Below are 24,089 nucleotides of genomic sequence, written 5' to 3' on the forward strand. Positions count from 1 at the left end.
TAATACGCAATGGAATCTGGTTTCTTCAACAACATATTTTGTCTGTTTGTTTATTTGTTTGTCTGTTTTGCAAGGGGGAGGAGGAGATGAAGGATGAAACTTAATCAATCTGAAGAGACTTGGATAAATCAGTTGATCTCTATGTAAAGTTTTATTTAGGTCTGGATTTAAATATACTGTATTTAAACACACACACACACACACACACAGGCATTTATAACTTAATTAGGGCAAAGTGAACACTGACTAGATATTTGGTGATGTTAAGGAGTTACTGTTAATTGTTTAGATGTGATTATGACACTGTGGTTATATGTTTTCTAAAGAGTCCTTATACTGTAGAGACATGTTCTGAATTACTCAAGGATGAAATAATATGACACATGAGATTTGCTTCAAAATAATCCTAAGGTGTGGGGGAGTGGGTGGTTATATCAATGAAACAAGATTCACCTTTTCTTGATAAATGTTGAAGCTGGGTGAAACATCTCATTCATTATTCTCTAATTTTATGTGTTTGAAATTTTCATAAAGAAAAAAAATGTTTTTCCTCCTACCACATCCTTGAGCACCAGGACTCCCTTGCAACATGTCCCAGGAAGGCTCTCCAAATGTGATCAAAGCTACAAATGATGCAGCCATACCAAATTCACAGAGGATTAATTGAGAACTCTTATTAATACATTGAACCAAAGACCTACTTGTGTTATACTATCGAATAAAACTTGCTTTACAAATGAACACAGAGGATTCTGGAATTTGGATTAGGTTTCAGAAATGAAGAGCTAGATATGCACTCCAGAGGGGACAGGGACTTGAATCAGTCAAGACCACCAACAAAATCACCCTGAAGAGAATATCCAAGCATGGCAATGTTATACCAGCTACACATCCTCTCAATCAGATACAGTGACCAAGGCATTTGGGAACCACCCTCATCCTGGTACTGATTCTAGAGAATGACTTGCTAAAGAAATTTGGGTTCCAGAGTAAAGAATTTACATTCCAAAAATCTGGACTACCTGCCAAGAGAAAAAGATAACCTGAGGAAGCCTTATAATAGGGACAAGATCAGAGACAAGATCTGTGTCATGGGAGACTGCTATCCCCAGGTCTGTTCATGAACAGAGCCCTTTGGGTGTCCAGTGTTTCTACATGGTAGAGTCAATTGCTCTTTTGGGAGAAAGATGTTCCAATTCAGTGGCTTATGTGAGGTACCGTAATCTTGACGTCAAATTCAGCCTCCTTCAGAAATAGCATGTTTGGACCTAAAGATGAAACTTCATTTCAAAAACCTTTAAGAAAACCACGTGGTCAAGTCATTAGAACTCCACAGGAAGTAGAATGCCTATCATTCCAACAATTCTTCCTCCATCATCAGTATTAGCAACAGTTCTTAGCAATTTGAACTAGAAAGAGTAAAAAGAAATTATCTAGTTCAGAGATGAATAAAGATTGCCAGATAGAGAAGAATTCATGACCACACCAAAGCTAAGAAAAGTCCTGTATACCAGTGTTCTCAAATTTTGGTGTGTATCAGAATCATCTGGAGTGCTTGAGAAAGGACAGAGACCTGGGGCCCACCACCCAGAGTTTCTAATTCAGCATGTCTGAGCAACAGGCTAAAAATCTACATTTCTACCAGCTTCCCAGATGATGATGATGCTGATCCTGAAGCCAAACTTTATGAACCCCTGCTTTAATATAATTAAACACATATAAGGAAACCATTATTCTCAAAGCAGACGACTGAAGACATCAAGACATATGTTGTGACATGCAGCATTGTTGATTTCCACGGCTAAATCTACTGAGAATCCCAACCTTGACAATCCTGGTATTTCAGTCCAGCCTTCCTCTACCTCAGGAAGGTGGCAGTCTCTTTGAGAACCAGGCTTTCTCTCTGTTGAAAGCCATACTGTAGACAAAGTCACCCAGGATGAAATCTTCTTAGAGAAACAATTGCACGGCTCTTCCAGTTTGAGAAACACCAGTTAATTGAATGCATTTTTACCACTGAACTATATACTTAAAATGGGTAAGATGGTAAATATTGTGTTACATGCATTTTACCACAATTTTTTAAAATAAGAACTTGAGTGTGATGGAGAAAATTGTGAGGACTTGTATTCTAATATAGTGCACAATTTGGAAGCTGTCCAGGGTCTTTCCTTCATATAATATACTATAGCTGAAATGAGGTTTGGTCACTCAGGAGGGATGAACAGGGGTCATGATCCCCAAATGTTTAAGTTTACCTTCTCATCACAATGAAAGCAATGGGCAGGGAGTTCTCAAACACAGAGTCTCTCAAGAATGAATTTGTGCACTATTCATCTAAATTCAGCAATTCTCTGTGGATTCTGATAGAGAACATGAACTAAAAAATACTCTGAAGGTCTCAGCCAGAGACTATAAAGGATCAAGCAGCAGGCCAGGAAAACAGTTCTAAGCAAGACAAATGGAGCCATAAATGTCAGAATTGGACAACTCAATTTAAAAGGAAGTGTGAGGAGCTCCTAGCAAAGGACTTGGTGATAAAGAAGGAAGACATTCTAATCCTGCAACCAGTCATGGGATTTCCAGAGGATGGTCTTTAAGAAATGCCTTCCTCTCTAGATCATAGGTATGAGAAATAGGAAGCATTTCCACATGAAATGCTTGCCAGGATTACCATAAAGATCTTGATCAGAATGACACAGCCCAGAAGGGTCACAGAAGGGGATCCATTCCAGCCTGTGATACAGAAGGAACCTGAAGAGCAAGCAGGTCAGTGGGTCCTTCCTCAGAAAGTACGGGAGCATGGACGGCGCAGGAAGACCGCCAGAATACCCAGAGTTAAGACCACTGCAGGATGAAAAGACTTCCTTGGATGATAAGGACTCTGAAAGTAAGGATATTGTAGATACAGAGTGCCCTGAAGCTGGAACTGAGGACCTGATAAGAAATGCCAGGCAGGAAATCCTCCACACTCCTCCTGCAAGAAGGGCGCACTCTCTAACCAGGCTGCTCTGTCCGTGTTGCGTTCAACATCAAGAAGCCAGCCTTGGGGGCACCTGGTGGGCTCAGCCCATTAACACTCTTGGTTTCGGCTCAGGTCATGACTTCATCAGGGAGTGAGCCTCAAGTCCGGCTCCACACTGGCAACGCTGACAATGCGGAGCCTGCTTGGGATTTTCTCTCTCCCTCCCTCTCTGCCCCTCCCACACCCTCTCTCTCAAAATAAACAAACTTAAAAAAAGAGGAAGAAGAAGCCAGCCTGGTTCACTCATAATGACTAGAATAACTAGAATCCAAGCAACCACTGTGCTAAGTGAGTAAGATAGCAGTTGTTAAGACCATCTTCTATTTGGACGAAATATTGGAAACAGCAGAGGACTCCTAGCCACTTAGTGTGAAAGTGAAGAGGACCATTTAGCAACTGTGGTGAGGCACACGTTCCTGGGCTGGCGTGCATACTCAGTTCCGTGGTATTACTGTCTCCCTCCAGCTAAGAAGTGTGTTACCACCTGTATTTACATAACAGCCTCAAGAAATAATTGGTGCTTTGTGTTGTTATTCATTATAAACTCTAAGTACTTTCTGTCAAAGTAAAAAGTAAATAAATAGATCATACCATCAAAAATATTTTTTAAGTGATAATGAAGAAATCGATGTTGAAATTGTATTTAGTCACTCACTGACATAGAGAAAACTTAGCTCTAAACCCCCTTGGCCCTGTAGCAGAGCTGTCCCTTTTGGACCATGTCATCTATACCACAATATAGCCTCACGTAAGTGGGCAAGCTTGTAAACACCTTTTCCCAGACTGGCCACAGAAGGGTGCAATCCAAGGTCATGGCCCTGACCCAGGCTGAGATATCCCCTCTCCAAATAGCAATAACAAAAAACATGCAAGGGTTGTTTGGACAGGGTGATGTGAATACCTAATAAAGGGTTAATTTTACAGAAGGGCTGCTGCTTACAGTTGTGCCAGATGTGCACTGCACAAGTCTTAAGGGAGCCATTTACATTGTATATATTGTAGGTTAGGTTTGTATATTTATCCTGACAGCTTTCTGGCACAAGTACCTTGAAGATCTCACACAGAGACTCCATACAGGCTAGAGAGGGAGAAGGTCTGCAAGATAGAAATGGGGTAAGCAGCCTAGGATAGGATCAGTGAAGGCAATACATTGGTGTAGGAAGTGGTGGGGCAGGAGTATGATCATCCAAGCTGAAGCGAATTCCCAAGAAAGGTCCGAAGAGGCTGATGACTAAAATGAGAGAGGAAGATGGGGAGACAAGATATGCAGTCAATTCTGAGAAGTTGGCCTATGAAGGGAAGCAAAGAGACAAAATAGCTGGGAGGGATGTGGCGCCTGGGTAGCTCAGTCAGGTAAGCATCTAACTTCCGCTGGGGTCGTGATCTCCTAGTTTGAGCACTACATCAGGCTCCGCACCGAGTACAGACTCTGCTTGGGGTTCCCTCTTTCTGTCTCTCTCTCAAAATAAATGAACTCAAAAAAAAAAAAAAAANGCAATCAAGAGAGAACCTTTAGTTTTAAGAATTGGAGACAGTAGAGCCTAATTGTATGATGATAAGATCTAGGAGAAAGGGGAGATCAATAATGCAGAAAGAAACAGTGGAAGGACAGGGGCGCCTGGGTGGCTCAGTGGGGTAAGCATCCTACTTCAGGGCAGGTCACGATCTTGCAGTTTGTAGGTTCAAGCCCCATGCTGGGCTCTGTGCTGTCCGAGCCTGGAGCTGCTTTGGATTCTGTCTCCCGCTTTCTCTGTGACTTGCTCTCTCTCTCAAAAATAAACATTAAAAATTTTTTAAAAAATAAAACAGTGGGAAGACTGAAAGTAAAGTCCACGAGAATGCGGAAGGAATGAGTTAGGATGGGACAGGAGGAGGCCAGGATGGGGGAGCAGGCTTATAGATGGAGGACATGACAAGGGACTTTCCTCTCATCCAGTAGTCCTCGTGCTCAGGAAGTCATGAGAACCGTGGCTGTTGGCAGTTACATGGTGCACAAACCCAGTAGGAAGAAATATACCTAATCAAAAGGGAATGAGTGCAGAAGAACAGGGCACCACCCTCTGAGGAGTTGAAGGATAGAAATGGGATGGAATTATGAAGGATCTTCAACATCTTATTTTTTAAATATCTTCCTTTTCAACTTTCAGGTTGTTTTTGCTCTTACAGACTTTGTAATAGAAAATCTTGGAAAACGCTTTATAGAGACACCACCTGTGGACCTGCCCACTCTATACCAAGACATGTCAAGTAACACTCCCCTGGTATTCATCTTAAGCACAGGCTCTGACCCTATGGGTGCATTCCAGAGGTTTGCCCGGGACAGCGGGTATTCAGAACGGTAAGGTCCACGTTGTGTAGTTTTTATAATTCATTATGAACAGCCCCTTGTTAAAATTGGCCCTTTTCTCTTCCCTCTGTGGAGTGTGAATTCCTATATTTAGGTATCCCTTACTAAATACATAAGATACATTAATATTTAGCCATGTATGTTGTTAAAATGGGGTTAAAAATAATAAAACCAGATGTAAACTTCATTTGAACAAATGAAAGACTGTCTAAAATGTATAATAATCTAGTGGAATAGTGACTAAAACTTATTTGTTATTTAAGACATTATTTTAATGTATCCATAAAAGTTTACTCTGTATGAAAAACAGATTGTCTTAATGTGTACTAACAATAGGAACTCTCATTTATTGCTGGTGGGAATGCAAATGGTACAGGTACTTTAGAAGACAACTTGGTGTTTTCTTATAAAATTAACATACTCTTACCATACAATCTAGGAATCAACTCCATGGTATTTACCCAAAGGAGTTAAAAACTTTGTCATGTCCACACAAAAATCTACACATGTTCATAGCAGCTTTATTCATAATTGTCAAGCTTGGAAGCAACCAAGATATCTTTCAGTATGTGAATGGGTTAAATACACTGTGGTACATCCGTAAAGTGGAATATTATTCAGCTTTAAAAAGAAATGAGCTATCGAGCCATGAAAAGACATGGAGAAACCTTACATGCATATTATTAAGTGAAAGAAGCCAATCTGGAATCTGTATGATTCCAACTATATGTCATCCAGAAAAGGCAAAACTATGGAGATAGTAAAAAACCTAACAAAGGGTTTACATCCAAAATAAAGAATGGAATCTTAGGAATCAATAAAAGCTAATTGACCCACAGGGGGAAAAAAGGGAGGGAGGGGAGAGAAGAGATATAAATGGGAAAATGAGAATAGACAGATGGCCAATAAATAAACCTATGAAAAGGAGAAACAATTTAAAACTCAGTGAGATACCACTATATATACATCCACCAGGTGTTAGCAAGGACATGGAGAAACAAACACTCTTGGTAGAAGTATGGAATGGTGGCATCACTTTGGAAAAGAGTTTGAAATTATAATAAACATACGCATACTGTGTCAAACAGCAGCTCTACCCCTAGGAATATACGTAAAAAAATGGAGTGTGTGTGTATAGCAAAGACATGCACAAGAATGTTTATTGCAGCATTGTATGCAATAGCCAAGAACCAGAAATAACCCAAACATCCATCAAGAGCAAAATGGATGGATAAATTCTGGTATAATCACGCTGTAGAATATTATATAGCAGTGAAAATGAATGAACTATAATGACACACAATGTGAATTAATCTAAAAAATGATGATTGAAATGAAACAAATACAAATTACATATATACTCTATGATTCCATTTTTGTAAAATGAGTCTATGATGTTAGAAGTCAAAGCAGTTTTCACCGTTGAGAATCAAGGATATTGACTGGGAGGATGCTGGTAATGCTCTCTTTTTTCTGTCCTGGCCAGTGGTATAGGTGTACATTCATTCACTTTGGGAGAATTCATTAAGCCATACACTAATGATTAGGTTCTTTTTCTATATGGATGTTAGACTTCAAATTTTTTTAAGTTTTAAAAAACTGGTCTATAGTGTTGGAAATTAGGATTATGTGTACCTTTGGGAAGGAGGAAAGGAAAAATGCGTGGAATTGAAAGTGGCATGAGACGGACGTCTCTGGGATATTGGCAAACTTGTGTTCTCAACCACAAGTGTTCACCTGTGATAATTCATAGAGCTATATATTTGTTTTCTGGACTTTTCCATATGTGTGTTACAGTAGAAAATGTTTTTAAAAACAAGAAAATAAGAGAAAAATATATGCACATCTCTTACAATGAGGATTTGAAATGTGTGCATATTTTAGGCAAGAATCTACTATATTTACATTTCTTCATAATCTCATTGCTTAAAAATAACATAAGACAGCATATTTTGTTGTTGAATTCAGGGTGCAATCAATTTCACTGGGGCAAGGACAAGGACCCATTGCTGAAAGAATGATCAAAGATGCTATGAAATCAGGAAACTGGGTGTTTTTGCAAAACTGCCATCTTGCCGTTTCTTGGATGTTGGCAATGGAAGAACTAATTAAAACCTTCACAGATCCAAGTATGTCGAACACAGAGCATTTGCATAATAATACTGTTTTTATGTAGCATTTCTTTGTTGAATCCAATAATTTTGTATTGTAGGCATCGTGTTTCCCCATAGCAAAGAGGAGAAATTTGAAGCCTAGAGAGGTTACTTAAATTACACAGTCCAGACTTGAAAAGAGACCTTCAGACTCCAGGTTGGGGGGCATGACTCAGTAGATCATTTCAGTTTCATGTTACCTCTCATGGAGGCTATTTGAATTCAAAATAGATTACATAGAGGCACAATAAAAGAAATAGAAAAATGGACTTAGGACAAAGAAAGTAAATTAAATCTTTCACTGAAGAATGAGAGAAGTTAAGGAACAGATTCAAATGGCCACAACCCCCTTCTTAGAGTCATGTTTCATCACTTCTTATTCTCTGTAACTCATACGCCTACCAACCCTCATGTGTGCCTCCCACCCATGTTGTCAAAAACCGACCTCCACACTTTGGAGCCTAAATATAACACGGAAGACAGAGTTTGGGAGAAAGAGGAACTTTATTGCTCAGGTCATGATCTCACGGTCGTGGGATCGAGCCCCATGTCGAGCTCCATTTTGACAGCACAGAGCCTGCTTGGGTTTCTCCCTCTCTCTCTCCCTCTCTATCCACCTGTCTCAAAATAAATAAATAAATTTTTAAAAAAGAAAAATAATTGAAACCTTAGGAACTGTATTATTAGTAATAGGCGAGATGAGCCCTACTTTACCACTCTGTCAGGAGGCCATTCCTATACACCTAGGATATCCAGAGCCCTTTCTCTGGTCTTCTTTTGTGCCCTGGCCACAGAAGGTTTCTGGGAAGGTGAGAGCTATGCAGCCAGTCTTACAAGTGACTTTACTTACTGCTGCCTATTAAAGTGAAGAGTTCATCCTTTGCAGAGCGGCCAGCCTACACGGGACACCACTGCACAGCAAAGACTTAGCAGCCTTCCCCTAAAAACCCCTCACTTCCGCTTCCCACTCCTTGCCTCTGCAGGCTGCCTCCAGCAAGGATAAAGAATCCTTCACATCCACTACCCAGAATATTCACTCTTTTCATCCTTTTGCAGTGCAAATACAAGTGGCCTGTGGCTTATTTCCATTTAAATAATTAAAGAAAAATGACCACTGTTCAGGGGCTGCTAATTACTATAGGATTAGAATTATTAAGGATTATAATTGAGAAGAAAATGCTAGGGAAGGCATCTAAATAGCAATTTGCTGCAGTGGAACTACATGAGCCTTCAGAATATGGGCACATGGTTTAGCCTCATGGTGACTGGGACAAGAGCGAGTGTATGCCAGAGGCTGGACAGGCTGTGGAAGCCAGCCAAAGTTGTTAGTGGCTTTTAAGTGCCTTCAGTTTACTAAAGCTTAAGTGGATAGGAAAATCCTCTTCTGGTCCTTGTTACAATCATTATTAAGGTACCCATGTGAGTTCTGATGTTTAACTTGAACCCATTTAAAATAAAATACACTCGAGTAATAAGCTGAAAACTGTAAGTGAACAAAAGAAAAAAGAAACAAAGGAAGAAGCGAAAACTCTGGATTTGAAATTCTGAGAGCCGAGTAGAGTTCTGCCCCCACAGCTTCCTGCCTATACACACGTCTCCTCTCTGGGCCTCAGCTTCCCCGGCCATAAGATGCCTGCACAGTATCCTGGCTAGAAGCCCTGGGCTAAGATGATTTCTAAGATTCCATTCCAGCTCTAAACATCTGTGATGTGTATGAGTTAATATTCTTGATGCTTTTGCATAAGAGAAACAGTATGAAAAAAAAAAAGTACTTCTCTAAATCAAGCCCTTCTTATGCTTTGGATCTTTGGTTACTGAAATTATGAGACCTAAGACTTTAGTTGATGTTTGACTTCTACACCTAAGTTTTTACCATGCAAGCAACTCTAGTGTTACTCTAGAATTGTTCTAGAACTAACTCTGGGGGCACCTGGGAGGCTCAGTCAATTAAGTGTCCAACTCTTGGTTTGGGCTTATGTCGATTCTCACGGTTTGTGGGTTTGAGCCCCACATCAGGCTCTGCACTGGCAACAGGGGTCCTGCCTGGGATTCTCTCTCTCCCCCTTTCTCTGCCCTTTCCCCAATATCTCTCTTTCCTCTCTCAAAATAAATAAACATTAAAAAAACTTCTGTTGCGAAAGAACAAACTTTGAAGTTTGGCCATCTAATATAGCTCATGAATTTAGGTGACTAAACCAAGAAGCATAAACTCAGCTTTATCTTGCAGTCATTCATTCAATAAGTATTTGGGAACCCACTGTGTACCATGTAGTTCTAGATGCTTCAGGTAGGACGGTGAACAAAACAACCATAGGTATCTGCCCACACAAAGCTTACATGTTAGTGAGGGGAGATAAATAATTAAACAATATCATAAATAAATAATTTATATGATATGATAGAACATGGTTGGTGCTTTGGAAAAAATAAAGAGTATGGAGGATGAGAAAGGTCAGGATAAAATGGCAGGGCAGGAGTAGGGAGGAAGAGTGGATAGCAACTTTAAACTGTGTGGTCTGGGTAAACCTCTTTGAGAAGGTAACATTTGACCAAGGCTTGAACAAAGTGAGGGAATCTAAAGAAAGAACATTCCAGGCAGAAGGAACAGCTAATGCAAACACCCCAGGGAGGGAGAAAGCCTGGAATGTTGGAGAAACACCATAATATGTACTTAAAAACCAGCACCAAGAAGTCATCCTTGGACAATGCCTGTATCTTCCTATAATGGGAACAATCATTTTCCCAACTTTGCTTTAGCCTTTTGAACTTAGAATGGAACTCACTTTCTTGGGTGCTCTGTCCACAGATCACAAAGTAAGCATGTTGGCTTAACCTCTTCCTGCTACTTATGAAGTCTGTCTATACTCCTGCTTCCTCAGTTCCCCTGGCAACTTCCCTGCAGAGTAGAGCAATCCCTTTCTTCTCCATAGGGCTTTCTGATCATTTTTCTGCAATTTGCCATAAATTGAATTGTTTAAAAATCAAGACAAAAAACGAAAAACTACTTCATGAGTCCTGGCAGTAACTGTCCCATTTTTTTTAATTGAAAATTTTCTGTATTTGAGAGGGAAAGCCCTTAACACCTCCAACAAGTACTGAAAATTAATGTATCCTTAATTTCTTTACTCAAATGTGCCAGCATCTAGATTGCCAAACTCTTACGTATTAAGAGTTTTCTATAAAAATTCCTCCCACCTCCACTTTAGAACATTTTACAACATAAAATACTTAAACTAGTCTTTAAACAGAGCTTATAACATCTTTTTGCTATCCCATAATAAGTATTTGTTACATGAAAGTATTATTATAATTTAAGCATTTTCCTTTATTGTTTTATCTTTGTTTTAAACAGGTATTGTCATCAAGGACACTTTTCGACTTTTTTTAAGTTCCATGCCTAGTAGTACATTTCCTGTTACAGTTCTTCAAAATTCTGTCAAGGTAATATCTGCACATGGTTGGAATGGCACAAAGTGATGGGTATCAGAGTGTTCCCCGAGTGTGTCCGGGGAGCCCAGTCCCCGTGCAAGACCATGTCAAAGTCCATGTGGCCAAGGTGGGGAGGAGCAAGTCAGTATCCCTGCACCTGATAGCATGCAGGGAAATAATTTCCCAAGACACTGCCCACTCTTGTGTGCCCTAGTCTGTTGATCATTCAGCTCTATTAAAAAATGTCAAAGATGCAGAGTGATGAGAACGGATCCCCTCCCAAGAAGTAAGAGAATGTTTCAGCATTTGAGAGCAGGAAGGCCTACAGGTAGCACTTCAGTGCTGGAAGTTTCCAATATGTGGGAAGCCTCTGCATATGAATGATCACTCAGGAACAAGAGATACCTCTTCCTTCCCTGTCCCCACGTTATCAAGGAATGCATCTGTTGAGATGAGTGGAAAATCCAATGCAGAAGGCCTGAGCATACTTTCTGGCCCATGGTTAGAAAAATGGACTCCAAATGAAATAGTCTGAGGTCCTTGTGGAGATAATTTACCCCCTGTAAGTCTGAAGACCCCACCAGGCCCTACTTTGCGGAGACTGGGGCTGAGCAAGATACAGAGCAGGCCCCAACATGCCAGGAATGCCCCATGGGCATCAGTTATCTATAGCCTTTGATGGCTTCAGTCTATATGTATTATTTATAAATAATGCAAATCTGTAAAATGACCCTCTGTGCCACATATGTGTCTAAATGTGTCTAAATCCAGGTAACCAATGAGCCTCCAAAAGGTTTACGTGCAAATATCAGACGAGCATTTACTGAAATGACACCTTCATTTTTTGAAGAAAATATACTCGGAAGAAAATGGAGACAAATAATATTTGGCATTTGTTTCTTCCACGCAATTATTCAGGTACAGTCAATTTTGCTTTTCAATAGAAACAAGAGAGTACATTATGTTAATAACAAGCAAAAAGTAGGAATCACATGAAGACTAACAGGTGGCATTGTGAAGTGCTGAGGCCCCGTTCCATGTCTGAACCCAAGCTGTTTTCACTCAGTGGCTGATCTCTATACTCCCCTCACTCAGCATCTCACAGTTGCACCTCCCAGCTCTACTCTGATCTGACTAAAGGAAACCATCACCTAGATAGATGCACTAGCTCACACCCAAAAGCACAAAATTGATCTCAGCTATGCCTCACTCACAAATCTGCTCCTCCTCCACACTCTCCTGATCAGTGGTCCCATCTCTCAATCACCTACAATCAAAATTTCAGAATTCTTTTTATTATTCCTTCTTTGCACACATATATCATGTCAGTCATCATTTTTCTTACAGTGGTTTCACCCTCACCTGTTCCTGTTTGAGTGCGCTCGCCACCCTTAACATCTTCCCTGTGATCAGAGCCCCAGGTCCTCTGAAAGATGACCTTCAATGCAGTACTACTTTCTCCGCCCATCTGCTCAAACCTCACTGCTGTGATCTGCTGTCCATTCCATGACCCTGCACTTAAATTCTGACTCTTCGACTACATATCTCTAAATGGTGTCTTGATTAGACTGCCTGGGTTTCAACTGTGTGTGGTCTACAGAGAAAGAATCTGTAAAGAAAAAACAAAGATTAAAGAGATAAATAAGTAAACAAGGTCCTAGGGGAGATCCGAGGGGCTGGGACTAGGGGGTCCAGGTGTGAGGTCCTTGTTGTACAAACAAAAACAGCCGAGATGGGGAGGTGGCGTAAGGCTTAAGGAAATTTTGAGGTCAAGAGGAGGAAATATGAGACCCCTGGTATAATCATCAGTTTAGAATTAAGAAATTAAGGTGGGATAGGGAGAAAACAAAGAAAGGGAAAGATTTCACCATGTGAAGTCATGAAATAAGGATTATGATTCTGTGTACCAGTTTAAAAAAAAAAAAAGATGTCCCTACAGAGAAGTCAGTGTGTAATCAGCATGTTATGACATGACTAAAAAGCCTAGGTGATAAGACTCCTGAGAACAGTCTGTCCACCTGATGGATGGACTCACTCTGTCCACCTAATGGATGATTAGTGTATTTTTTTCCTATTTTAATGGGAAAATATTTTATTTTACCATGAAGGACAAATGTCCTTTTGACAGATCTTTTACATTTCCAGTAATGTCAAATTTTCTTTTGGAAATTTTGGGAAGGAGCCAGAACTGGAGAAAGAGATGCCTTCCATGTTTGGTGAAAGCCAAACTGAAAGCCTAAATGAAGTTAAACTGCATGATCTTAACTAATTTTACAGAATGAAAATGCCCAACTGCAATAGAAACCTTTTATTTCTCAATATTTTACACAAATTTAATTTTATTAAATATTATGTTAAGACCATTTTCATTTTCCATTCTAGGAGAGAAAAAAGTTTGGCCCTCTTGGTTGGAATATCTGCTATGAATTTAATGACAGTGACAGGGAATGTGCTTTACTGAACCTCAACCTTTATTGTCAAGAAGGAAAGATTCCGTGGGATGCACTGATTTACATTACTGGTCAGTATGCCCCCATGACCAGGGCATGGCCCATATGAAGATGGTGTCCTTCCCCAGTGTTTGATGGTGGTGATGATGATTTCTGACAGTCCCTTTGTGAAGAGAAGACCATGATAAGAATATCAGGAAAATATTTACACATAGAAAGTGGGCAGATGTTTTCCCAAATAATAGCAAAAACTTATCTCTCTCTTGATACACACCAAGTACTGTGTTAAGCACTTCCCAAGAATTAGTAGATGTAATCCTCACAACAACCCTATGAGGGAAGGACTGTTATATCCCTATTTTATTCATGAGGAAACTGAGGCATACAGTTTATAAATGGTGGAGCCAAGATAGATATCTGGGCAGTCTATTTTCCAGAGTCTGTGCTCTTAAATTCAAAAAATCTGAACATTGATTGACCCATTGATTCCAGTATACTTGTGAAAAAGGAAAATATATTTCAGGAATTACAGTTTTTAGCAGATATTAATTGTGGCCACATGGAACCTTAGTACCAAGCCTGAGTAATGAAGAAATGACTTGTCCTGGGAAGTGGGGGAAGAAGAGCACTCTGAAAAGGGGTAAAATAGGAATGGATGGTCTTCACTGGTGAGTAAGGGAAATGGGGAAGAATACAGAGGTATCTGGTGATCTAGAGCTGGGAAATGCAAATAAACCCTGGAAGTAGAGGGCAGTGAAACAGTAGTGAAAATGAATGAGGACCCATCCTCAGAGTGGACCAAAAGGGTGGTCTTGGAATTGGGGGCTACTGTACACTCTGGCCCGCAGCACACGAGCGCTCCCATGGAGCCAGCACTGCTTACAGCTGACCTTATATTGATGGCCAACTTACTTTCAACAAAGGCATCAGGGAGACTTAGAGGAAAGATAATTTGTTCAACAAATGATGCTGGGACTGTTAGATACCCATCTGCAAAAGGATGACTTTGGATCCTTATCTCATACGATACATAAAATTAATTCAAAATGAGTGGTGTAACAGATGTAATCAAAAAGCTCTTAGAAGAAAGCATAGAAGCAATGCAATTACTTATTAGATATGACACAAAAAAATACAAACAATAAATAATAAAAATTTAAAAAATAAATCCTCTTCATCAATATTTAATACCTTTATACTTCAACAAACACCCCCAACAAAGTGAAAAGGTAAGGGGCACCTGGGTGGCTCAGTCAGTTAAGCATTCAACTTTGGCTCAGGTCATGAGCTCACGGCTCATGAGTTCAAGCCCCACATTGGGCTCTGTGCTGATAGGTCAGAGCCTAGAGGCTGCTTCACATTCTATGTCTCCCTCTCTCTCTGCCCCTCCCTTGTGCATTCAATCTCTCTCTCTCTCTCTTTCTCTCTCAAAAATGAATAAACATTAAAAACAAAGTTAAAAAAAAAGAAAGTAAAAAGGCAAATCACATACTGAGGAGAACTATTTGCAAATCATATGTCTGATAAGGCACTTGTATACAAAGTATATAAAAGAACCCTCACAACTCAACAGTGAGAAGAAAAATGATCCAATTTTAAAATGGGCAAAAGATTTGAATAGACATTTCACCAAAGATTTCCAAATGCCCAATAAGCATGTGAAATGACAGTCATTAAGGAAATGAAAATTAAAGCCATAATGAAATACCACTTTACACCTACTAGGATGGCTACAATTTAAAAACAAACAAAACTAGCAAGTGTTGGTGAGGATATGGAGAAATTGGAACCCTCATATGTTGCTAGTGGCAATGTAAAATGGTGCCACTACTTTAGAAAAAATTTTTAAAAAAATTTTTAGTGTTTTTATTCATTTTAGGGAGAGAGAGAGAGACAGAGCATGAGCAGGGGAGGAGCAGAGAAAGAGGGAGATACAGAATCTGAAGCAGGCTCCAGGCTCTGAGCTGTCAGCACAGAGCCCGACGCAGGGCTGAAACCCATGAACCGTGAGACCATGACCTGAGCCGAAGTCAGACACTTAATCAACTGAGCCATTCAGATATCCCACTTTGGAAAAATTTTTAAATAGACTTACCATATGACCCAGAAATTTCACTCCTAGGTATACACCCATGAAAAAAATGAAAACACAGGTCCACACAAAACTTGTACACAAATGTTTATAACAGCATTATTTCATAATAGACAAAAAGTGGAAACAACCTGAACCTCTATCAAGTGGTGAATGGATAAACAATGTGGTATATCCATACAATGTAACACTGAGCCATAAAAAGGAATAAAATACTGAAACACACTGCAACACAGATAAACCTGACTCTTTGCTAAGGAAAAGAGGTCAGACACAAAATACCACATTGTATGATTCCATTTACATGAACTTTCCAGAAAAAAAAATCTATACAACAGAAAGTAGATTTGTGGTTGCATAGAACAGGGGTAAAAATGGGGAGTGATTCAAAAGAGGCACAAGATTTCTTTTGGGGGATGAAACAAATGTTCCAAAATTAGATTGTGCTGACAGCTGCACACAACATTGCAGGTTTATTAAAAATTACTAAATTATACATGTAAATTTTTATGTGGATTTTATGATTTTTAAATTATAGTTCTTTATTCAAGCTGTTTTTTAAAAACAGAAGCAAAAAGGCAATCCTTTATCCATAGGCTGGTATTTAGTGTGTCATTTATGCATTAATCCAGGAAATACTACCTAGTACTACTATGATAGATGCTAGAAATCTAAAGATGACATAGACCCTGGCTGCAAAAACTAACTCATGGCGTGGAGGGCAGAGATAATGAATAAACCGTATGTTAGGATAATTACCAAATCAGCAGAGTGTATGCACAATGCCATGGGAATTCAGAAGGAGCAACTAATACTACCTGGGGGAATCTGGGAAAGTTCCACCAGGAGATGATGGTTGAGCTAAGTGCTAAACAGTTAAACTCGGCTAAGTTAGGCTCACCAAGAGAGAAAAGGAAGGAGAGCACACTGAACAGAGAAAACAGTGATGTAAAAGCCCAACAGGCTGGGGCATGGCCTGACTATAGAAACTCTGAGTAATTCAGTTAGGCAGGTGCATAGTATGAAGAGGGGACATGCATGGAGAGGAGCTCTATCTTCAGCAAAGCTACAAAAGGTAAGCTGGGGCACATCCCAAAAGGCCTATCTATATGTGTCATTAGTAAACTTTGGTTCTACTTTGTAATCAGTGGTTGTCAATCATAGCCCTTTGGCTGTAAAGAGATGCAGTAAATTATAAAGCTATAATCAAAGTAAAATGAAGAACTGAACAAGAAGATACACCAGGAGAGAATAAACAGAAATGCTGAGGAGACTTTAAATATGGGAAGGTATTTGCAGGTAGGAGGAGGTCTTAAAATTTTAGAGTGTAAGGTATAGCAATGCCTAAGTCCAAGAGACAGATCTGAGCTCACAAGAGCAGGGACAAGGACAAAGCCAAACCTAAGGCCTATCCAGTTTGTATCGGGCCATCCCCCAGCCAGCCCATGGGGATAGAAGAGGAAGAGAAGGGGGAAACCACCACACTGGGATCTGCGATGAGACCCCCAGGAACTGATCTCAGGACCAGGACCGGAAGTGGACATCTATGGTGGACACATTCCCCCATTCCCACATTCCTCTTCTGGGAAGACCAAACCCAGAAAACTCTTCCTTAAAAGTGAGCCTAAAAAGTGAGGCATCTACTCTGAGTTAAAATAGTGGAGCTCCTTGTTTACACAGTCTGATCCAAGAGAAGGATAAAACTCAATCTGGATGGAGAAGCACAAAGTCTGATGGTTTGTAAGGAAAATATTTGTGCTACTTCTCAAGATGCAGATTTGTAGTTCGTGACTTAAAAAAAAAAATACTTTAGGGCAACTCTCAACACTAGTATAGAAGTCTTAGTTTTCCTGGCCACCCTCCTTTTCCAGGCCCCACCATGCAATTGGAGAAACTTGAGCTTACATTCCCATCCAGCCCCAAGGATCCAAGAGGAGCTTCAACTTAGGTCCAGACTAGATGAACTCACTACAAAGATGTAACCAAACTTTGTGTTCCAAGATTTCCTAGAAAGTGACTAAAGAATATACCCAGGAAAATACAGCAGCATCTCTTTCCTCCCTCTTAGAATTGCTAATTCAGAGATTTGGCTACTTGATCATCAGCTGTAGTACCTACTTCCTCTCCCTCTCCCTGAGAGACTAATCCAACAAGACAGTTACTTCAACAGGAGAGGAAAGATAAGTGTCCCTATAAGAGGTACAAGTAAAGACAGTGCTGTCTTAGAAATAAATCATTGAGATTCCAAAGACCGAAATAACTTCTTTCAACCAACCACCTCAGCTTGGAAGAGAATGAAAAAGATTCCTTCCTGACATAATGGAAGATATGGAGATGAGACCAGATGAACAGTTAGAGGATCCAGAAGCTGACAACATCAGTAAACTCCTTCCAGGAACACTATAGTGGTGAATAATGTAGCAATGGATCTGGAATTTTTCAAAGGAATTCTATCAACAATAGATATCATACCAATGCAGAATACAGGTCATTCCTACTCATAATTTGGGGATGACAGTGGAGCATGCTGAAAGTAGCTTCTCTGTGAAAAGAGAGATGGGATACCAATAAGTTTTCATTCCCCATAACATAATTTCTGTGAGGCACACTGTCCTTTCACCTTGGATCTATCTTTCCTTCCTAGCTTATAAAGTATGTATATAGTTTGAATGCCTTGTGGTAAGTATTTTGGTTCCATTTACTTCCTGGCTTCAAGAAGAAGCAGCACTGTTTTATGGAAAGTGTATATGTTTTAGAAATTATGATCAATGATTGGGTAAGACCCAAAATCAGTATTTTGCAGGGAAAAAAAGGAGGAATGAAGAAATGTAAATAGAGCACAGTAGCTTTGGTTTTGGTTATCTGGGGAAAGTAAAATCATTAGGCTGGGGTACATATACTAGGTATTTTTCTGCTTTTTAAAAATTAACTTTTATTCTCTTTGGAGAGAGTAGTGGAAGGAAACTCTGACGTGATCTTTTCACTTTCAGTTCCAAATAAATGTGTATATAAATAAACCTACTAGAATTTGGATATGCATGCCAATGATAAATAATACGTTTTAAAATGCAAACTCCTAGAGAGGCAAACCATGAGAGACTCTTGAATGCTGACAAAAACTGAGGACTGATGGATGTGGGGNGACACCTGGGATCAAAGATGCCTTCGGACTGTCTTAAAAAGGTTTTTTTCTCCTGAAACATTAGAAGAGGATTATAAATATTCTGAATCAGGTGAGTGACTTTCAATATTATGGAAAGGACCTTTCCAAGAAGTCATGGACAGCATCTCTCAGTTTTCCATCCAGGCGCTCTTGTGGGCCAGTCATCACAACCCAGTCCCCTCGCCCACCCACACCATCCCCATGCTTGACCACCTCCAAAACTGGCTTGGCAGTAAAAGCACAAAAATGTCACTTTGAATCATTTGAATTGAATTGTTCTAAAGTGGGCTCTATTTGGTCTAGATGTGTGTTCAAAGTTATATAAATTTGGAGCCTTTCATAAGGTATGACTTTCAGCAGCACATCCCTGGATTCCCAGTCTTGAAAGGTCCCTGAGGAGACACCCTGAAATGTTAGGACACTAATCACATGCTCAAGGCCTCAAGAAAAGGGAGAGGGACCGGGCACAGTAATGAAAGTTAGGAGGGTGGGGAAAAACAATCCCCTTTTCTATGGAAGGCAGTTGCTTATAGCCACCACCTGAACAGGCAGAGGAGGACCAAACTTGGTGGTACAAAGCTAGTCTATTTGAAATTATTTGCCTTCTGTGTTTTCAATAAACAGGCATCTATTTTGCACCCGTGGCTGATACCCTACAAGAGTTTAAAGACTACATTGAAAATTTGCCTTTAATGGATGACCCAGAAATATTTGGAATGCATGAAAATGCCAACCTAGTTTTCCAGGTATGTGGCTTTTAACCTAAAATACATTTTTGTATTTTCTATATAAACTTAAAACATCCATAATCATCTCACTAGTCCTGTAAATGATAATATCCTTAAATAAACAAAGTAAATGTTTCACCTCAATTTCAACATTCGATTCCAGTTTAGCCTGTTCCCTCTGGATCCTTCACAAAAACCTAAGATCATCATATATTCTTCCCTGTTACTGGCCACCTCCCTCATCTCCTGGCCTTCTACCTACTCCATAGTCTACCTGCTAGTCCACCTTAACATGGCACTTTAGATGATAATCCAGACAGTGCTTTCTCCTTCATCCTTCTCCCCCTACACTGGTCAAATCTGGATATTACACAAAAGTTTATGGATCCACAGATGATTAAGTTATAAAAGTACAGTAACAAAATCCAAGGCCAAAAAAACAGTGTTCTTTAAAAGCACGGTTTATCAAGGTCACAGTACCAGATCACAACAGTAGGCCCAAAGAGCAAACTGGATCATTTCACTCCTCTAAGACCTTCTGATGCCCCACCATTACCCCAGGGGTAGTCCACGTTCCTGAGCATGGCACTCGAGGCTCCCCCATGACCTATGTACTACATACTTTTCCAGTTTATTCACCTTTCATGGTCAGGCATCTGTGGCTGAACCAAAGCCATGAAAGAATGTATGTCCCGTACGGCCCTGAAATACTCTACTTACTACTACTACTAGGTTGGGGACTAGGTTTGGCTTGCAAGGCTGAAGGGAATCCTCTTTCTTTTCAACTTAAATTTTGCCCATACAAGTGTTAGAAGGCGAGGTCTACCTGGATATCAAGGAATCTACATGAAACAACAATGGAACTTCAGAAAAAACTCCAGGAAGTCAGTGCTCTGACACCTTATGTCATGATTCTCTACCATTAAAATTGCTTTGCTGTTCAGCAAAGAGTTACAATAATATCTTGTTTTTCATTATTTTACTTTCAGGAAGAAAAAGAAGTGGCCAAACCAAGTGTTAATATTCGCTCGTATCTGACTGTTTACTCTGGAGTGGGTTGGGCCTGGGGCAAGGAGTGAAAGAAGGGAAAGGGGAGTGTGGATATAGGAAGATTTGCTGCGTCCTATGAAAAGTATAGCACTGTTGGTAGAGGTAACACTCTTGGCAATGTGCACCTAGGAGTATAGTTTTGTGTTTTCCAGTGGTTCAGAATGACTGAGAATGAGACAGCAAGCATGTAGTGAACACCGCGGTATGTTTTTCTGTCTAGCCTCCCTTTCTCCTTCTGATATTGTATGCCCTATTCCCATCTCTTTACTTTGGGACAACAGCCCCTTCCTCATGCCAAGAAATTCTGGTAAGACCCCTTACCTTCAGAAGTGGACATATGACTCAGGTCTGGCCAAAGGCAGCATCCATCACCTAGTCACTCAAATTGGTGCAAGGAGCAGGTACATGGACCATGTTGGGTGAACAGGAGTTCTTCCCTAAGACACCAGATGTTTTACCTAATACCATATATAAAAATTAAGGGATACAAGATGTTAAGTGTAAGACCTAAAACAATAAAACTTTAGAAGAAAACAAAGGACAGAAGCTTCAGGACTTGAATTTGGCAATGATTTCTTGAATATGACACTAAAAGCACAGATAAACAAAAGTAAGAACAGAAAAATTGGGTTTCATGAAAATTTTATATTTTGAGTCAAAAAGACACTATCAAAAAAAAGAGTAAAAAGGCAACCCACAGAATAGGAGAAAATATTTGCAAATCATATACCTAATATCCAGAATATTTAGAGAACTCCTTAAAACTCAACAGCAACAACAAAAAACAAACAACCTGATTCAAAAATGGGCAAAGGACTTAATAGACATTTCTCCAAAAAAGATACACAAATAGCCAATAAGCACATGATCTCGCAAACCATGAGATCATGACCTGAGCTGAAATCAGGAGTCAGCCACTTAACCAACTGAGCCACCCAGGCTCCCCATACTTTTCCTAATTGAAAAAAATGTTATTTAAATAAAAGTATGTTCCAGAACAGCATCCTCATTATTCTTCTTCATTTTTATAAACTTTTAAATGATTAGCTAAAAAAAATTTATTCATTTTTTTATTGGAGCTAAATATGTATAACATAAAATTCACCATTTTAACCATTTTTAAGTATACAGTTCGGTGGCAGTAAGTACATTCACATTCTTGTTCAACCAAAAATGTTTAAAGATAACACTGACTGCTGTGTACAACTGACCCTGAAATATAAACTGCGTGGTCCATTTATACACAGATTGTTTTCAATACAGTACAGTACTATAAATGTTTTCTCTCGTGATTTTCTTAATAACATTTTCTTTTCTTTAGCTTACTTTAAGAATACAGTACATAATACATATAACATAAATATTTTAACTGTTTATGTTGGTAAGGCTTCCAGTCAACAGTAGGCTATTAGTAGTTAACGTTTTTGAAGAATCAAGTTATATGTGGATTTTCAACTGTGTGGCCAGGAGGGGCAATGCCCCTGACCCCCCACACTGTTCAAGGGTCATCTGTACTGTGCATATCCAATGAGTACATTTTACCAATTCTATCTTCAACATAAAATTTTCCTTTTTTTGACAGTTGCCATTATTTCTGTTAAGTAAACTGTGCCGCAAGTTCTTTTTTGAGAATTCGAGTCTTCACTGCTCTGTCTCTTCCCACCATTACAGTACAAAGAGACCAACACTTTAATCAACACCATACTTGAGGTTCAGCCAAGGTCATCTTCTGGTGGAGAGGGGAAAAGCAATGATGAAATTGTCCAAGAACTTGTTGCTTCAGTCCAGACCAGAGTTCCAGGTAATAAATACTCCCTGGCTTCTGTATATCAAAGGACTTTTAGAAACAAACCCAGAAAGCAGAGTGATGAGCAGGTATCCAAATCCGCTTTATTACTAGACTTTTCTTTACGTAGAGAGCGCTTCTGACGTCGAGCCCTCCATTTATAGAGTGGAAGCCTTGAGCACCTCAACAACCCAGCTGCCAAAGGCATGAAGAGCGAGTAGGTTTCTGGCCGCATGTAACCTGACCTAGAGTCTTCCTGGGCTTCCTCATGTCTCTAGGCCTGCACCGCCCACGGCAGTAGCCACCAGCCACGTGTGGCTACTTAAACTTCAATAAGTAAAATTTAAAATTCACTTCCTCTGTTGCACTAGCCACATTTTGAGTGCAACTATACTGGACAACGCAGATAAAAAACATTTCCATTATTGTAAAATGTTCCATTAGACAGCCCTGCTCTAGAATCTATTTCATTTTTTTCTCCATTTCAAGAGAAATGGCTAAATTAATATCACCCTGTTTTCTGGTGAGTTACGTTATCTTCCGGAATGATCACAGAGATCTACTTTCACACTTTTCTTACAGTGACTGTAGATTTACATTTCTTAAGTCTATTATAAAAGTAAACCGCATTTCTCCCTACTCACAACACTTTGGACACCAAATGTGTGGCCTCTTCCCTTACATTAAGCAACTCTCCAACTCTCTGGACACCAACAGGGTATCCTACAATCCAGTTATGACACTAACCAGAGTTAGCGCAGACCCCACAGGTTAAGGGCTCAATCCCACAAGACCACCCTCCGCTTCAGATACCAATCTCAAGTCCCAAGTTGTGACCTATACTTCTGACCTACTGGCTCGAAATCAGGTATTCCCACAAATCCCTTCTTAGGTTTATAATTTGCTATAAAAGCTCAGGGAAACACACTTACCAGTTTGCTATAAAGGATATAATACAGGGTGCAGATAAACAACCCCGTGAAGAGGTACATTAGGGCTAGGTCCCCAGAAGAGTCCCAAGTGCAGGAACTTCTGTCCCCATGGATTCAGGATGAGCCACGCTCCTAGCACACAAATGCTCTCTAAACCCCTTCAGTTAGGGTTTTTATGGAGGCTTCATTACTACGCATGATTGATGACATCATTAGCCATTAGTGATGAACTCACCTCCAGCCCCTCTCTCCTCCCAAGAAGTCAGAGGGAAAAGCTGAAAGTTCCAACCTTTTAATCACATGGATGCTTTCCCTGACAAGGAGCCCCCCAACCTTAAGGGCTTTTCAAAGTCACCTCATTAATATAGTCTCAGTTTTATGTCATGAACAATGAAAGATGCTCCTTTCATCCTTAGCACTCAGGAGCTTTTTCAGGAGCCAGGGTCAAAGCCAAATATTATTTAAAAAGGATACTCCTATTACTCTTATTACTTAGGAAATTACAAGGGTTTGGAGATTCCAGGCAGGAAGACCAGTGGCAAAGACAAAAATATGTATTTTTATAGCATCACAGTCCCACAGACTGATTCTTACCAATCCTCCAAACACCCCCCAGAAGAAAAAAGCCTGTGCAACCTCAGAAGCCAGTCATCTCCTCCCAAAACAGGCCCTTAAAAGAATGCCTCCTGAGTAGAGGATTCTGTTAATGTTGAAGCAAACCGAGTCAGTTTTTTAGGAAGTAATTTTTAACAAATGTAAGACAGAGGACTGGGTGGAAACCGGATGCAGAGACAGATGGATGGCTGGAAGACCATGTACTTGGTTCACAGAGTTCCACTGACACCAGGAGACTTTTCTCTCCAAGATTAATAAAACTTATACTTGCACTGAAATAAGCAATGCCATCTTCTGAGGCTGAACAGGGATGTGACTA

At 39.9% G+C, this 24,089-nt stretch overlaps 1 protein-coding gene across 1 annotated transcript in view; it reads left to right on the forward strand.

The window, feature by feature from the left end:
* Positions 1-24,089, forward strand: part of DNAH6 (dynein axonemal heavy chain 6) — a 209,415-nt gene that overhangs the window by 173,500 nt on the left and 11,826 nt on the right. The window contains exons 64-71 of the mRNA XM_077751897.1: positions 5,173-5,363; positions 7,341-7,501; positions 10,878-10,966; positions 11,726-11,872; positions 13,337-13,507; positions 18,642-18,729; positions 19,284-19,405; positions 22,109-22,238. Of these exons, the coding sequence (XP_077608023.1) occupies positions 5,173-5,363; positions 7,341-7,501; positions 10,878-10,966; positions 11,726-11,872; positions 13,337-13,507; positions 18,642-18,729; positions 19,284-19,405; positions 22,109-22,238 (1,099 nt within the window). The remainder of the gene's footprint in view (positions 1-5,172; positions 5,364-7,340; positions 7,502-10,877; positions 10,967-11,725; positions 11,873-13,336; positions 13,508-18,641; positions 18,730-19,283; positions 19,406-22,108; positions 22,239-24,089) is intronic.

Source organism: Crocuta crocuta, unplaced genomic scaffold (assembly GCF_008692635.1).
Source record: "Crocuta crocuta isolate KB4526 unplaced genomic scaffold, BGI_CrCroc_1.0 scaffold430, whole genome shotgun sequence".
NCBI lineage: Eukaryota > Metazoa > Chordata > Mammalia > Carnivora > Hyaenidae > Crocuta > Crocuta crocuta.